Source organism: Marmota marmota, unplaced genomic scaffold (assembly GCF_001458135.2).
Source record: "Marmota marmota marmota unplaced genomic scaffold, marMar, whole genome shotgun sequence".
NCBI classification, from domain to species: Eukaryota; Metazoa; Chordata; class Mammalia; order Rodentia; family Sciuridae; genus Marmota; species Marmota marmota.
The window spans coordinates 41893105-41907323 of record NW_026000082.1 but is presented as its reverse complement, the minus strand read 5'-3'; the positions used below and the strand labels follow the sequence as shown (position 1 = coordinate 41907323).

Here is a 14219-nt window from a genome sequence, read left to right as displayed (position 1 = left end):
GCTGCTTGGGCGGCTCAGGCAGGAGGATGGGCAGTTCAAGGCCAGCCTGGGCAACTTAAGACTTGTCTCAAAATAAAATGCAAAGTGCGGGGGTGCGGCTCAGTGGCAGGGCACCGCCCCAGCACACCCAAGGCCCTGGTTCAGTCCCCAGCACTGCAGAATCTTGTCCTTGGATGACATTTTGTTATTATTCAAACGTGAACAACCGCAAAGCTTGAGTAACCAACTCCTGCCTGTGGCCATTGAGCTACTGAATGCCCAGGATGAGGTTACAAATTGGAAAAAACAAAGTTGCAGAACAGCAGAGTCTCCGTTAGCAGCGCTAGTTCAGTGTGACTGATGCGTTGTGAAGCCCAGCTGCTCCCTGTGGGGACGCGGCCTCTCCTGCAGGTTCCCGGGAGGTCCTGTGCCTGTCCCAGGTGCCTGGGGGTGAGCCACGTTTCCCTCCAGTCCCCTGTATGGGTCACTGCATAGCCTTCCTTGCCCTTTGCTTGGGGTCAGTGTGTCCCTGACATCCCAAGCCCGTTCTGCTTTTTGCTTGTGACCTGGTGACCTTTTAGCTTAGCCCAGTGTCAAGGTCTGCGGGAGCCCCAACACGGGCCTTCTGGGGAAGTGGGGTGTGCAGCTGCTCGTTGGGGGATCGCTTGACTGAACCCCGGGCCCCTCTGCTCCCTGGACACCACAAGCCTTAGGCTGCGGCACGCGGCTGAGTAAAAACAGCCCAGGTCCCAGCGTGTTCTGGGGGACCTCCTCCTCCCTCCTGCCCTCCCCTGGGCCCCCACGCCCCCTGTGTCATCTCCAGAGACCTCCTCACCCTGCCACCGGCCCGTCACCTGAATCTCTCTTTTGCGTCCACCGTCTGTGGTTCGTTGGTTGTCCTCCTGACGGCCTGTCCACCTTGGTGCTGGCTCCGTAAGAGCAGGACCTGCTCTCCCCAGCACCTGGCACAGCACCCCCACAGCGGGTTCCTCAGTCCCAGTGGCTTTGCCCCGCCACTCTCCACTCCCTGCCCACGGGGAGCCCTCTGCTCTCGGGCACAGCTGCCCGTCTCCCGAGACGCCTGTGCTGCTCCCTGGTGTTGGACTCAGCGCCTCCTGCTCTGGGAGCTGTGGGGCAAACCCACGGTGGGCGCTTCCTTCCGTGTCCCCAGGGCCACCTTCCCAGCATGGCGGCTCTCCGTTTTACGTGAGCCGGTTCTTGGCTTCTCGTTGGCACCTCCGCACGCCGGAGTCTGAGCCAGGCCTCTTCTCCGCCCAGACAAGGTGTACCTGGGCCCCCCGCGCCTCTTCCAGGAGCTGCAGGACCTGCAGAAGGACCTGGCGGTGGTGGAGCAGATCACGCTGCTCATCAGCACGCTGCACGGCACCTACCAGGTGTGCACCTGGGCAGGCTGGGGCTGGGCTGGGCTGCACCCCTGGCTCTGACCCCCAGGCAGCGGCCGCAGGCCTCTCTGGTTCTCGCCGCCCTTTCCTGGGTCTCTGCCCCAGGCTGGAGCGGAAGTGGCTAGGAGGGTGTCCCCTCTCCGAGGGGGGCTGCGGGGTGGGCTCTGAAATTAGGCCGGGGGGGTCCTGAGCCATGGCCCCAGGGCTTCTGGAGTTGCTGCCTCCTGCTGCATCTCCTGCGGCTCTCTGGGGCCCAGGCTATGCAGTGACCTTGGCCTCCCTCCTAGAACCTGAACATGACGGTGGCGCAGGACTGGTGCCTGGCCCTGCAGAGGCTGATGCGCGTGAAGGAGGAGGAGATCCACTCGGCCAACAAGTGCCGCCTGCGGCTCTTGCTTCCTGGGAAGCCCGACAAGTGAGGGGGCTTCTCCATGAGGGGGAGGGGGCTGCCACCTCAGCTGGGCCACCTGCAGGTGGGGGATTTGGAGAGGGGGCACCTGGGGCCGTCCTGCCCGTCAGCTTGCTGTGGTGGGAGCAGGTGTGTTCCCATGTGGGCCGTGCCCGGGGAGCTCCTGGCACGCAGTAGGTGTTCATGAAAAGATTCCAACTACACGGACAGGTGCCATGTGCCTGCCAGGAGCGCCTGGACACTCGCTGTGGTTGGTCCTGCTGCAGGCTGTCCCTTTCACCCACGTCACGCCGTGCTCCACCAGTCCTGTCCCCAGGCCCAGCCTCCCCAGTGCTGTCCTGTCCTGTGCTCAGTAGGTCCTGCTGACGTGTCAGGGTTGGTGACAGAGCTCACGGCTCAGCCCTGTGGAGACGGGAGTTACCTGTCTGGCCATCCCAGGTGGTGTGCGGGGGTCTTACTGACCTTCCACCCTGAGGAAGGGAGGCCTGGAGGGTCACGTGCAGACCCAGGCCACATGGTGAGGGGCCGAGCCGGCTCCGCTGGCGTCTGGCTCCGAAGCCCAGGCTGTGCAGCCAGGGGCTCCCTGTGCAGGTTTTGTCCTCGGGACCAGGGAAGGTGGGGACAGAGTGTCTGTCGTAAGGACAGTGGTGGAGGGAGAGGAGAGCTGAGCCCTGAGGTCAGAGGCCGGCCTGCCCCTGAGCCTGGAGGCTGCAGCCTTGAGCTCTCCTCCAGCTTGAGGTCCCTGCGGAGGGGCCTGGCCGCACCCTTCCCCTCTCCGTGCCCGACTCCCCACCAGGAGGTTAGTGACACTGCCCTGTCTGCCTCCTGGGGGGTGGCCCGTGTGGAGGACTGTCCCCAGAGGTCTCTAAAGGGCACCTGCTGGTCAGAGGTGAGGGGTGGTGTGTGGACAGAAGTGACCTCTGGCCGGCCCCATTCATGCACGTGTTCACTTGCAAACATGGAGCAGCTGCCCGGGCAGGTGCTGGGAGCAGAGCCCGGGGATCCGGCTCCCTCCAGAGGCTCACGGCCATCTGACAGGCCTGGGAAGAGCCGGCCAGGTGGAGCTGGCTCTGCCAGGCACAGGGCCAGGGTGCCTGGGGCCTTCTGGGGAGCGAGGCTGGCCTCTCTGGCCAGGCACCTCCTCCGTGGGTCTCGGTGGAGGGAGGCCTTCCCCAGGGCCGAGCTTTGCCAGGCCCTCGCTGGCCACTGCTCTGAGCAGGCCCCCCCAGTCTCCAGCACACGTGGCATGGACCAGAGCGAGGGTCGGGGAGCTGGGCCTCATAGCGGGCGCTCACGCTCCCACCCTCGTCCTTCTCGCGGCAGGTCCGGCCGCCCCATCAGCTTCATGGTGGTCTTCATCACCCCTAACCCCCTGAGTAAGATCTCCTGGGTCAACAGGTTGCATTTGGCCAAGATCGGACTCCGTGAGTAGCCTGGGGGACCCTATCTGGGGGGTGCAGAGGGACGGGGCATCCAGGGGCCACGGGCAGCGAGGTTTGTGAGCTGAAGGGAGGGGGCTCGGGAGAGGAGCACCTGGAGTCCTGAGTCCCTGTGACCTCGGATTTGTCACTTGCCCTCTCTAAGCTCAGCGTCCCTGTATTGCACGGGTGGACTTGACATTGACGCAAAGTACGTTGGTGGTTGCCGGGGACCTGAGGGAGGTGGGGGTAGGGAGTGGCCACTGAAGGTTCTCCTGATGGGGACATGAAAACATCCTAAAATCAGGAGTGGCGCCCCCCCCCGCCATGTGCTGGAAACCAGGGGAATGTCCACTTTAGAAGAGGGGGGTGTGGTCACTGAGTCACATCTCAATATAGCTGACCCTCACTGCCCCCGCGAGGCAGGTCAGACTCTGCCAAGGCTCCACCAGAGGCCTCTGTGAACGCTCTCCTCCTCTGCACCCCGCGGTGCTGATGCAGGTGGATAGGGAGCGTTTTGAGGGCTTCTCCTGTGGCCAGCGCTTTCTGAGCATTTTGCCGTTTTTCAGTTTAGTTTTTAGTGACCTTGGGTGGGTCTTCCATGAACCCCTGTTCACCACTGAGGGTCCTGAGGCCCAGGCAGGGGCAGTGATTTGCATGAGGTTGCACAGTCCACGGCAGCTCTGGGATTGGGAGTTGGGTGGCCAGCCCAGAGCCAGGCTCCGTCCCTCCCGGCCGTCCTGCTCTCCCGTGGCGGGGTTCTGGCTGCGCCACCGCTCATGACTTGGGATTGCTGGGCTCTGAGTTTTGGTGAAAGGCCCCACTCTCACCCGTCAGAGCCGCCACTGCTCCTGCCTCCTGGAGTCCCACGTGCTGACCCAGCCAGTGGCAGGGCCACTTTCCTTTTCCCTTTGGTTTTTGGGGTGATCTCTTTACAGTTGAGAGTGCACATCTCCAGTAGGTTTTCTTGGTGCTGGGATTGGACCCAGGGCCCTCTACCACGGAGCCACACCCCCAGCCCAGCCTGGCCTTGGGCTTGAGACCCTCCTGCCTTAGCTTTTCCCTGGCGCCCAGCTCCAGTAGGTCTTAAGTCGCCGTGGGAAGGAGTCGGGCCCTTTGCCTGTGGCTCTCCTCCGTCCACAGCACCCCCGTTTATGGAGTCTTGCAGTCATCTTGGGCCTGGGGAAAGACCAGTGACGAAACCCAGGAACTTGACCTTCGAAGGGCCAGGTGGACATTAGATGAGATGCAAATCAGCAAGGAGACCTGCCCTGGGAAGGGATAGTGGGAGGCCTTGGGGCCACTGGGCGGCCTGCCAGGGTGACATTCAGAGCTGTGCAAAGATCTGGGTGAATTGATCCAGGCCTAGGGACCTCAAGTTCAGGTGTCCTGAAATGGGGAAAAAAGGAAGGCCAGAGTGGCCAGTGCTGGTGATGGACAGGGAGGGAAGCACGTGGCTGGGTTGGGGTACAGGTTGTCTAGAAAAGCTGGGCCCGGGGGCTTGTGCTGGGCATGCTGGGAGCCGTTCATGTGGCTTGGAGAGTGGGCAGTATTGCCCCCATATTGAGGTCCAGGGGGGTCACTCTGGCCTCTGTGCAGACAGGGCGTTGGAGTGGGGGAGGGGAGGGTGGAGCTGGTGACCCAGGAGGGACAGGGAGAGGCCTCTCCCCAGCCAGTCCCTGTGGATCAGGATGATGTTGCCCCTACTGCTGTCCCTGGTGGAAGGCTGTGGGATTCTGGCCTCAGAAGGGCAAAGGTGGACTCCGGCCAGGCCTCGGGCCACATGCTCCCTCCCTACTGTGCCCGAGCTGTGCCCTGGGCAAACGCCCAAGCCCCGTTTGTGCACCTGCTCTGGAGGCAGATGAACCTCCCTGTGGATCCCCTTCTCTTTGCTGAGGGGCCGGCGTGGGCTGGGTGGAGCCGAGCACTGGGGGGGGGGGGGGCGCAGGTTTGGGGGGGGCAGCGCTGGTGGAGGGGCGAGGGCTGGGGGGGCGGGCTGGGTGGGGCCGTGTGCTGGCAGGGCCGGGGCTGGGCTGGGCAGTCACGGGCTTATCTCTGCAGAGCTCCACTGCAGCGGAAGCTTTAGGAGAAGGAGAGTCATTTGAAATCTGATTTGAATGCCTGGGTCCCCCTGGGGCTTGAATAATTTGTTCCTTTTATTTTGCCACTTTGGTTTTTTATTTTTAAGCTGCAGCGCCTGGTGGTGGAGGACGGGGCTCTGTGCTCCCAAGGCGGGGATCCTTCCTTGTGTTTTATTGTTTCTGTCTTTCCTCCCTCTGTGGCCTCAGGGGGTCGGGATCGGACGGGTGCGCTGCAGAGCCAGGGTCTGGGGGCTTCCACTCTGCTCCTTGGATGGGCAGGAAGCCCTGCAGGGACCTGGGGACCCAGCACAGACCCAGCATGGTCCTGTGGTCTGGGGACAGGCAGGGCCCTCTGAGCCCCTCCTCTGGGCGGACTGGAGCAAGGTGTGAAGGTCAGTGAGGTTGTCCCTGCTGTGTGCCACGGGGCTGTGACCATCTGCATTTGCTTCCCAGCTCTGCCGCTTGTGGGTCTGGTGACCTCAGCAAACTGACCCCAGATGCCTGGGACTTTAATTTAGAAAATGGGACAGGTGCCCAGGGCTCCCATGAGGGGCACGGAAGGTTTGGGGACAGCCAGTGCTGGCCGAAGGAGCTGTGAGGTAAGCCCCTGGGACGAGGAGTGTCCACATTCCCCGGTGGGGGGAGTGGCCCAGGGTCACACCGGCTCTATTCAGCTGGGCCAGGGCACCCTCCCACCTTTGCCGACCAGTTGGCCTGCAGCTGAGGAGGCTTCAGAGGGGGTGCAGCCGAGGTGAGGCGGGGGCTCCCTCAGTCCCCTTCCTCTGGCTCTCCAGGTGCCGCCTCTGGGCCCTTGCACAGTCCTGGCCTGGGGCCTCTCCCACTTCCTGAGAGGACCTGGGCCTGGCCGGCCACGGGTGCCCACACTCACAGACGCCATGAGGTTGAGGACATGGGCGGGGAGCAGGCTGGTCCCGTGTAGCTGTCCAGCCTCGGTGTCCTCAGTGAGGCCGGCCAGTCCACCCACTGATCGTGGCCAGGGCAGCGTGCTGAGCATGCTCGCAGCTTCATCTCCGGTGGCCCTTGAGACTCTCCCAGGGGTTGGTGCTGGAGGCCACCCAGGCCCCACCAGGGAGCGGTGGCTCCATTCTCCAGGAGCAGGGCCAGGGGCACTGGTCACGGAGCCTGGCTCTGGAAGGCCGTGGCCATTGCCTGGCCTCCTGGGACAATAGGTGACAGACGCATACTGAGGCTCTGCCCAGCCTGACACCTGGGCTGTCCACGGGGCCACGTGACAGTCGATGCAGGCAATGGGACTGAGCTCAGTCGGATTTGGGAGGCCGGTGAGGCTGGAGAAGCAGGGCAGGGCCAAAGAGGGACCAGCCTCCTCGTAGTCCTGACGGGCGCCACGGCAGCAAGGGCAGTGAGCATGATGGCCACTGTTCCCAGGGCCTGCTACATGGGCCATGTGCCCAGCTTCCCAGTACCGTGAGACTCCAGATGTGGGGACGATCCTCTCATCTTCTAGGTGAGGCCACAGGCTCAGAGAGGTTCAGTACCCAGCGCGGTGTTGCCCAGCGAGGTGGAAGGGGGCTCTCCCAGCAAATCAAGGGGACGGTTCTGAGCTGGGGGTAGCTTCCCATCCCCAGCTGCCCTGTCTGCCCCAGGGTGTTCGGTGGGTGCTGGCCCGCACAGTTGGGCACTAAATAAGCCCCACTTAACATCATTTGGAAATCACGGCCTTGCCCTCAGTGCCAGTCCTGCATGTCGCTTGTCCCGAGCGGGCTTTCAGTTGTCAGCCCGCAGCTCTGATGTGGTCTCAGCCATGATGGTTTTGTGGGGGAACAATGCTGTGGCAGATGGGGAGCAACGACTCCATTTCCTTTTAACGTTCCCAATTGTAGACGCGGACGGCACCATCTGGAAGGAGAAGGTCAGATCATGAAAAATGTATATGACAATAAATTGCGCTGTGCGTGTGCAGGGAGGGAGATGCACCCAGGTGACGGGGAGTCGGGGTGGGCGGACAGGCGCTCGCTCGCTGGCCCCGGGAGGCCACCTGGAGCTCGGCTGGACTCCACTTGATCTGGACCCCGCTGGACTGTAGGCTCCCTGGGGACCGCGAGTGTCACAGAGCCTGCCTATCTTTATTGGCCACTGGGGAGCTCGCCCCAGAGGCAGCAGGGCAGGCACCACCGGCCTGCCTGCCACCGAGAACAGGGCTGCCCGATCCCGCCGTGCACAGGTGCTGTGCTGAGTCACATGGGTGCTGTGCTGGGTGCCTCGTGAGTCGGCTCCTCAGCGCCCAGGCCTGGGCCCCTCCCTTGACTTCTCCCTGCATAAAATGCAGACGGAAAGCCCTATGTCCAACCCCGCGGCCACCACGAGGACCACAGGAGATACGGGTGACCCTGACTGTGTGCAGTCTCATGGTGACTGCACAATGGCCGGTGTGGCCATTCCCCATGGTCTTGGTCATCCACACGTCAGCTCTGTCTCTACCTTTCCTGGTGGCGAGGGCAGGTTTTCTGTGATCGTCTCCGGGGCCCAGTGGGGTGGAGGGCCGAGGGGGAGGCTGCGTCTGGGCCAGCTCAGGGGGTCAGCCTTGGTGACTCAGCCTGAGTGCGGGCGTGGGCCTCCCCGCATCAGACCTGACGTTTCCCAGTGTCTCTGATTCCCCAGAGTGTGTCCATACCCGCCCTCGCCCCAGCGTCCCTGGCCTAGGCGACCCTCAGATGCCACCTTGGTCTCGTGGCAGTGCTGTACTCAAGGGCTGGCCACCTGTCCTCAGTGGTGACCGTTCCTCACGGTGTCCGGCCCTTCCCTGACACGCAGCATCTCCCTAACAAAAGCGAGGCGTGTCTGTGAGCGCGGCGGGCAGTCAGACACCTGCAGGATGAGGCTCTGGGTGGGGGCTTTGTGCACCTGGGACTTGTCGTGGGCTGTGGTGTGTCCTGCACCGTGAGCAGGGGCCGTCGTCGGGATGGAGATGTGGCAGGAGGTCTGGTGCAGTAGGGGTGCTGGGCTCCACCTGCGCCTGGGCACACGGAGGTGTAAGAGAAGCCACCGCAGCGCAGAGGCCCAGGGTCTCCAGCCTGGGGAGAGCCGCGTCCTGACAGCAGCTGAGCTGGACGCACCCGGGGCTGGAGACGCCTGCACCCGGCTGCCTCTGTGAGCTCAGACCCCTCCGGAGCCCGGCGCTGGGGCTGGCGCGCCCTGCATGCCACGCCTGCTTTGTGCCTCAAGGGATCAGGACTGCCCCGGGCCTCGTGGGACTGCAGGGCAGAGACAGGGCCTGCCGTGAGACCCCGGCCCTCTGCACGCCGTGGGCTCTGTCTCTTATACACANCTGGCCACGCCCTCAGTCCCTGCTTGCCAGTCTCACCACCTGTGAATGAAAGTCACCCTTCCGTCCCTGCCTGGTTCCAGGGGCTGAGCCAGGGAGCAGGTCTGCAGCCCCCAGCGTGGCCCTGTGTGGCCGTCCTCACTCGGCATGTGGAGAAGGAAGGACTGGGCAGGCAGAGCGCCTGGGCGGGTGGCCGTCGGCCCTCTGCCTGCCTCTCATTCGTCCTTTGGTCCCTGTTTCTTACTGAGCACTTGCCCCGTGCCGGGGCCACCTCAGCTGGGGTGGCCAGGGGCTACTTCTTGGAGGAGGCTGCTTGAAAAGGTCCTGCTGTGGGGACCTGGCTTAACGGCTCTGTGTACAGTTGTCCCTACACACCCGTCTTGGGCTGGGCTTGGGCACCTGTGCTCCTGACAGGTCCCCGGGCAGGGTGGCCTTGGGGAAGCAGGACAGTGCTCTTCCTCGCCCTCCTCCTGGTCAGGTGAGTGCGCACTGCGGTCAAAGCCACTCTGTCCACCTCCCACCCCAGAGTGGGAATGCGAGGCCGCCTGGATCTGGACTCTGTTAGCTTCTTAGTGGTTTTTGTTTTTGGTCCCAGGGATTGAACCCAGGGGCACTCGACAACTGAGTCACATCCCAGCCCCTTTTTATATTTTACTTAGAGACTGGGTCTTGCTGAGTTGGTCAGGGTCTTGTGAGTTATCGAGCCTCGCTTTGAACTCGCCATCCTCTTGCCTCAGCCTCCCGAGCTACTGGGCTTACAGGTGTGACCACTGCGCCCTGTGACATCTTAGTGTTTAATTGAATCCCTTTCCCTTCTGTTATTTTACTGGATGCTTGTCACATCTGCAGGTGACGGTGTCTTCCTCACCCCTGTTGGATGGGTGAACAGAGGACCAAGGGTGCTCGGTGACGGGGTCAGGCAGGGACTCTGCCCTGAGCTTCCCAGCTCCCTGCCCAGGGCCCGTGGCCAAGCCCACGGAGTGAGCTGGATTTCATCTCAGACGGGCAGGAGTGTGGTGGGGGCACCTGGCCAGGCAGTCTGGGTCCCTGTGAGGGTCAGTGCCGTGGGCCTGACTGGCCCCTGGCCTTGAGAGCTGCTCCCTGCTGGTCGGGCGACTCTGACTGGCTCACCTACCGCCTTCCTCGTGCCGCAGGGGAAGAGAACCAGCCGGGCTGGCTGTGTCCAGACGAGGACAGGAAGAGCAAAGCCCCCTTCTGGTGCCCCATCCTGGCCTGCTGCATCCCCGCCTTCTCCTCCCGGGCCCTCAGCCTGCAGGTGAGTGCACCCCACGCGGCGGGAGAACCAGGCTTTCCAGGGAGCCCCGTCGGTGGAGAGGCCCGGTGCTGGGGGCCAGCAGCTGCTCCACTGCTTGCGGACGGCTCTGGCCAAGCCCTTCGGTTGCCCCAGAGTCGGCTGCCCCACCACGAGCGTGGGGGTGAGTGGCCAGCATGGGTCACGCGAGTGGAAAATCCCATTATTCTGAGATGAAGCAATGATCTCATCCGTCGGTGGCCTGACTCCAGAACGTGCTGGAGGGCTGTGCCAGGCGCTGTGGGTCCGGCCCTTCCGGATGCCGCCAGGCGGGGGCTGCTGCGCTGTGGGGCCACCTTCGCCATGGGTGCTCTGCAGCCACCGTGCTGTGTCGAGCCGGCCGTGCGGCTCTGTGACCGGTGGTCCTTCTCTTGTCTTGATGTTTGCAAGAGCCCTGTGACTGCTCTGTCCTGTGTCTGTATCTGTCCCACAGATTAGGAAAAAGGCTAGACAGGTGACGTGATTTCAGCTAGTGAGGGACGACGCATCCAGGAATCGGAAGCATACTCTGCCCGATTCCAGCCGCACAGTCCTAGCACAGCCCCCGCTGGTCACCTATCCCTATGTCCTAGCAGAGCCCACCCCTCCATCTGGATCAACTGTGTCCCTCCTCTCCCAGGCAGATGAGGACATCTCAGCTCTGGGGACGGGAGAGCAAGCGTGGGACCCAGGCCAGATAAATAGTCCCAGGAGACTTGCGGATGGGCAGTAGACTGGGGTCTAACAGCTGAAAGAACACCCCCTGAGATGTAAGTCCATTTGTTCATTCATTTGTTCATCTGTCTCCACTCACGTGTAATTTCTGAGCACCTACTGTGTGCTAGACCCTGGGAATACAGTGGCGACTAAAACATGCAAGGCCCCACCTCACGCAGCTCTCAGTCCAGGGCAGAGGTAGGCAGGACCCGGCAAGGAGACGGAGAGCCGTCCGGCAGAAACACTGATGGGGACCACGGAGTTAGGAGGAGGTGGCATTTAAGCTGAGACCTGAGTGGCAGAAGGGCCCCAGGGCAAGGATGGTCCAAGAAGGTGAACCAACCCAGAGGCCAAGATGGCAGCCGGCGGGTGGGGGGGGGGGGGCTGGTGTGGCTGCCGCCTGGTGCGTAGGAACTGCTCTAGTTTGTTCTCTGCAGCTGCACCAGAAAGCCGAGGCCCAGCAACCTACAAGGAATAGTAGTTATTTGGCTCAGGGTCCTGGAGACCCGAGGTCTAAAGTGTGGCGCTGGCATCTGCAGAGGGCCTTGGCGCTGCACCACCCTGTGGTGGGAGGTGGAAGCGCAGGCGCGCCTGTGAGGAAATTGGGCCGAACTCTCCATTATCAGGAACCCTCTGCCACAAAATGCCCTCATGGCCTAATTATCTTTTGAAGTCCTCATTTTTTATGCTGTTGCCACTGCAATTAAATGTCAACATGAGTTTCAGAGGGGACACTCAGATCCTGGCAGTGAGCACTGAGGTCAGTGGGTGGTCAGGCTGAGCAGGCTTGGATTTACTCTCAGAGCCACGGAAAGCCCTGGGCTGTCCCCAGCCTGAGACCAGCACCCTCTGACTCATGTTGAGTCCCTCGGGTCCTTCTGGCTGGCAGAGAGCTGTAGACAAGAGTGGCCATGGTGGCTAGTAGGGGACGGATCAGAGGCCAGTGCAGGGGCCTGCTGTGGTATGGAGGCCAGGGTGAGGCATGGAGGCCAGGGCTGGGCCCCAGGAAAGGTCAGTCAGGCCCTTGCTTCAGCTGCCAAATTTATGCAGGTGCCCCAAATCTCAATAATCAAGATAAATAATATTTTAATGCAATACTTTGAAAAAAAAAAAACCCAACTCAACAGACTCTACCCTGTGGTTTCGCTGTTTTTATTTTTTGGTAAATAAAGGCTGGGATCAGGGCCTGGGGTGGAGGCCAGAGTCCATAGGGAAGTGATTCTTGGGGACCACTGTGTCTGGGACTCTCTGTTACCCCCAACCTGGGTCGAGGGCCCCAAGACCTCCCCATGGAGCTCTCGGGCTCGGGGACACGTGGCCGGAGCATCCTCATCCCGCTCGGCCCTTGCTACTGGGTCCTGAGGAGCCTCCATGCCGGTTGAGGGGACTGTGAATGTCCGTGGGTAATGGCCTGTGGGCTCCTGGGGGACATACTGAAACTAAGTGGTCCCACGCTAGTCCCCGAGATGTGCTGCTGCTGTCTCGTGCCCCTCCCACCCCAGATCACACAGATGGCCCCAGCAGCTCCGGGCCGGCAGCCTGCACCAGAACTTAGAGAGCCAGGGCCTTGGCCACCGCAGCAGGAGCAGGTGTGAGCACGCGGGTGCTGCCTGGGCTTCCCGCCCGGCCTCTGCCGGCTCCCAGGTTGTCTCTTGGGACCAGGCTGGTTAGGACCCTCGCGCCTTGGGCAACAGGGTGTGGTCGTGGCCTGCAGGGGCTGTGGCCAGGGCCCAGCACTGAAGCTGAGCGGCCTTGTCTGATCTTCACCGGCCTCTGCTGTTGGTTGGGGTCTTATCTGCTTTCTGTTGCTATAACCAAATACTTAAGGCTGGGAACTTTATAAGGAAAAGAAGTTTATTTAACTCACAGCTTTGGAGTCTGAAGTCCAAGCTGAAGTGTACCCCACCTATCTGGCCTCTGATGAGGTCTCAGGGTGATGGCATTACAACGGCACTTGTGAGAGTGATCACATGGCGAGAGGGGAGCCAGAAGGATTTGGGGGCTGGGCTCGCTCTTTATATAGCAGCTCATTCTCTTGGAAACTAACTGGTGTTGTACGAGAAGGACCTTAATTCCTTCCAAGGGCAGTGCCCAGTGACTGAATCACCTCCCCTGCTCCCCCTGCTCCCCCCCCACTCCCCCCATCTCTAAAAGGACCCACACCCCAGCATTGCCACCCTGGGACAAGCTTCTAGCACTTTGGGGCACACTCAAGCCAGTTCCAAAACACAGCATTCTGGGACCGGCTAACTGCGCCAGGGCCCATCTGTGGCAGCCCCCACCCCGACCAGCCCCCTGCACGGCCCACTCGGCTGCTGGCTGAGTCGGTGTGCGGAAGCGCGCGGCTCCCGAGGCACCAGCTGTCCAGCACCGGCTCAGGGCTGCCCCACACCCTCTGCAGGCCCCACCGCCCTCCGGGGATGTAGGGCCCCACTTAGCTCACAAGGAACTCATGTGCCTGGAGAGGGCAGCTCACCGGCTCCTTCACGGCCTACCCCTCCGCTCTGCTCGGGCACCTGGGTTTGGAAGTCAGCTCCCGGCGTGGGCCAGGCTTGCCACCAAGGAGCCGCCGCCGGAGGTTTTGCCATCGTCTCTGACCTGGTTCTGTTGATGCAGCTGACATCAGGGCCGGCTGGAGTTGCCATGGCAATGTCTGCGCTGGGGACACGGCGGCCCCCTCCTCTGGAGGAGAGCGGCAGCCCCCTCAGCCCCGAGGGCCAATGAGGAAGAGACCGGGGTCCAGGAGGCCAGGGTTAGGAAGCCTCCTCCTTGAGGTGCTCCCTGCCAGCAGAGGCGGCCCCCAGAGTCCAAGGCCTCTGACCTGGCTCCTGGGTAGAATGCAGCTAGAGCACAGGCAGGACCCCCGACCAGGAAAGGAGTTTGAATTCTGTCCCTGCCTCTGCTTCTAACTTGCTGTGTGGCCTTGAGTGGATCGAGGCCCCGCTGAGCTTCAAGATGGCCAACTGCAGTCTGAGGAGGCTGCAAGATGTGGCCTCCTCGGGCCATCAGAAGTTTCCTTAGAATGTGCCACCAGAGCTGGGGCAGCTGGGCCTCCAGCACCAGCAGAGGGCAGCACCTGCCTAGGAAAGGGCCCCGGTCCTGTTGTCCTCTCTGCACCCTCCCGCCCATCCTCACGCGCCACCCTCCTGGCAGGTCTGGCTCAGGAAACAGGGTTCCAAGAGGCCACTCCCCATGGGCTTTGGGGATGCAGGAGTTGGGACAAGCAGCAGGTGACCCTTGGTGACAACTGGTGACAGACAGAACCCCTAGCCTCCATGTGCTACCAGCCCTCTGGTGCTGGGGGTTCCCTGCAGAGTGGTCCCTGCCTCTGGCTGGATCTCTGCCACTCACCTGTGTGACCTGTAGCTGGCCCTGGCCCTTGGGGACCTCATCCTCTCTGTTGGCAACATAAGGGTGGTGGGCCTTAGTGGTTTTAAGCAAACCCTGTGTGGAAGCTGTCCCACTGTGGAGACCCCGAGCTGACCAGAGCATCACTCAGACCCCTCTCGTCAGAAGTTTCCAGAAGAGTGTCGTATAGGAGCTTCCTGGGGACCCTGTGACTTGTGTGGCTTTCCTGGCTCACACCAGGAGTGCTCCTCTGTGGAGCTGGATGGGCC

General features: G+C 62.2%; 1 protein-coding gene across 1 annotated transcript in view; it reads left to right on the top strand.

The window, feature by feature from the left end:
* Arhgef10l (Rho guanine nucleotide exchange factor 10 like) overlaps nt 1-14219 on the top strand; it is an 82902-nt gene that overhangs the window by 38951 nt on the left and 29732 nt on the right. Inside the window, exons 18-23 of the mRNA XM_048782716.1 lie at nt 1258-1373; nt 1670-1797; nt 3115-3215; nt 9749-9870; nt 10526-10566; nt 12878-12929. Coding sequence (XP_048638673.1) covers nt 1258-1373; nt 1670-1797; nt 3115-3215; nt 9749-9870; nt 10526-10566; nt 12878-12929 — 560 coding nt within the window. The remainder of the gene's footprint in view (nt 1-1257; nt 1374-1669; nt 1798-3114; nt 3216-9748; nt 9871-10525; nt 10567-12877; nt 12930-14219) is intronic.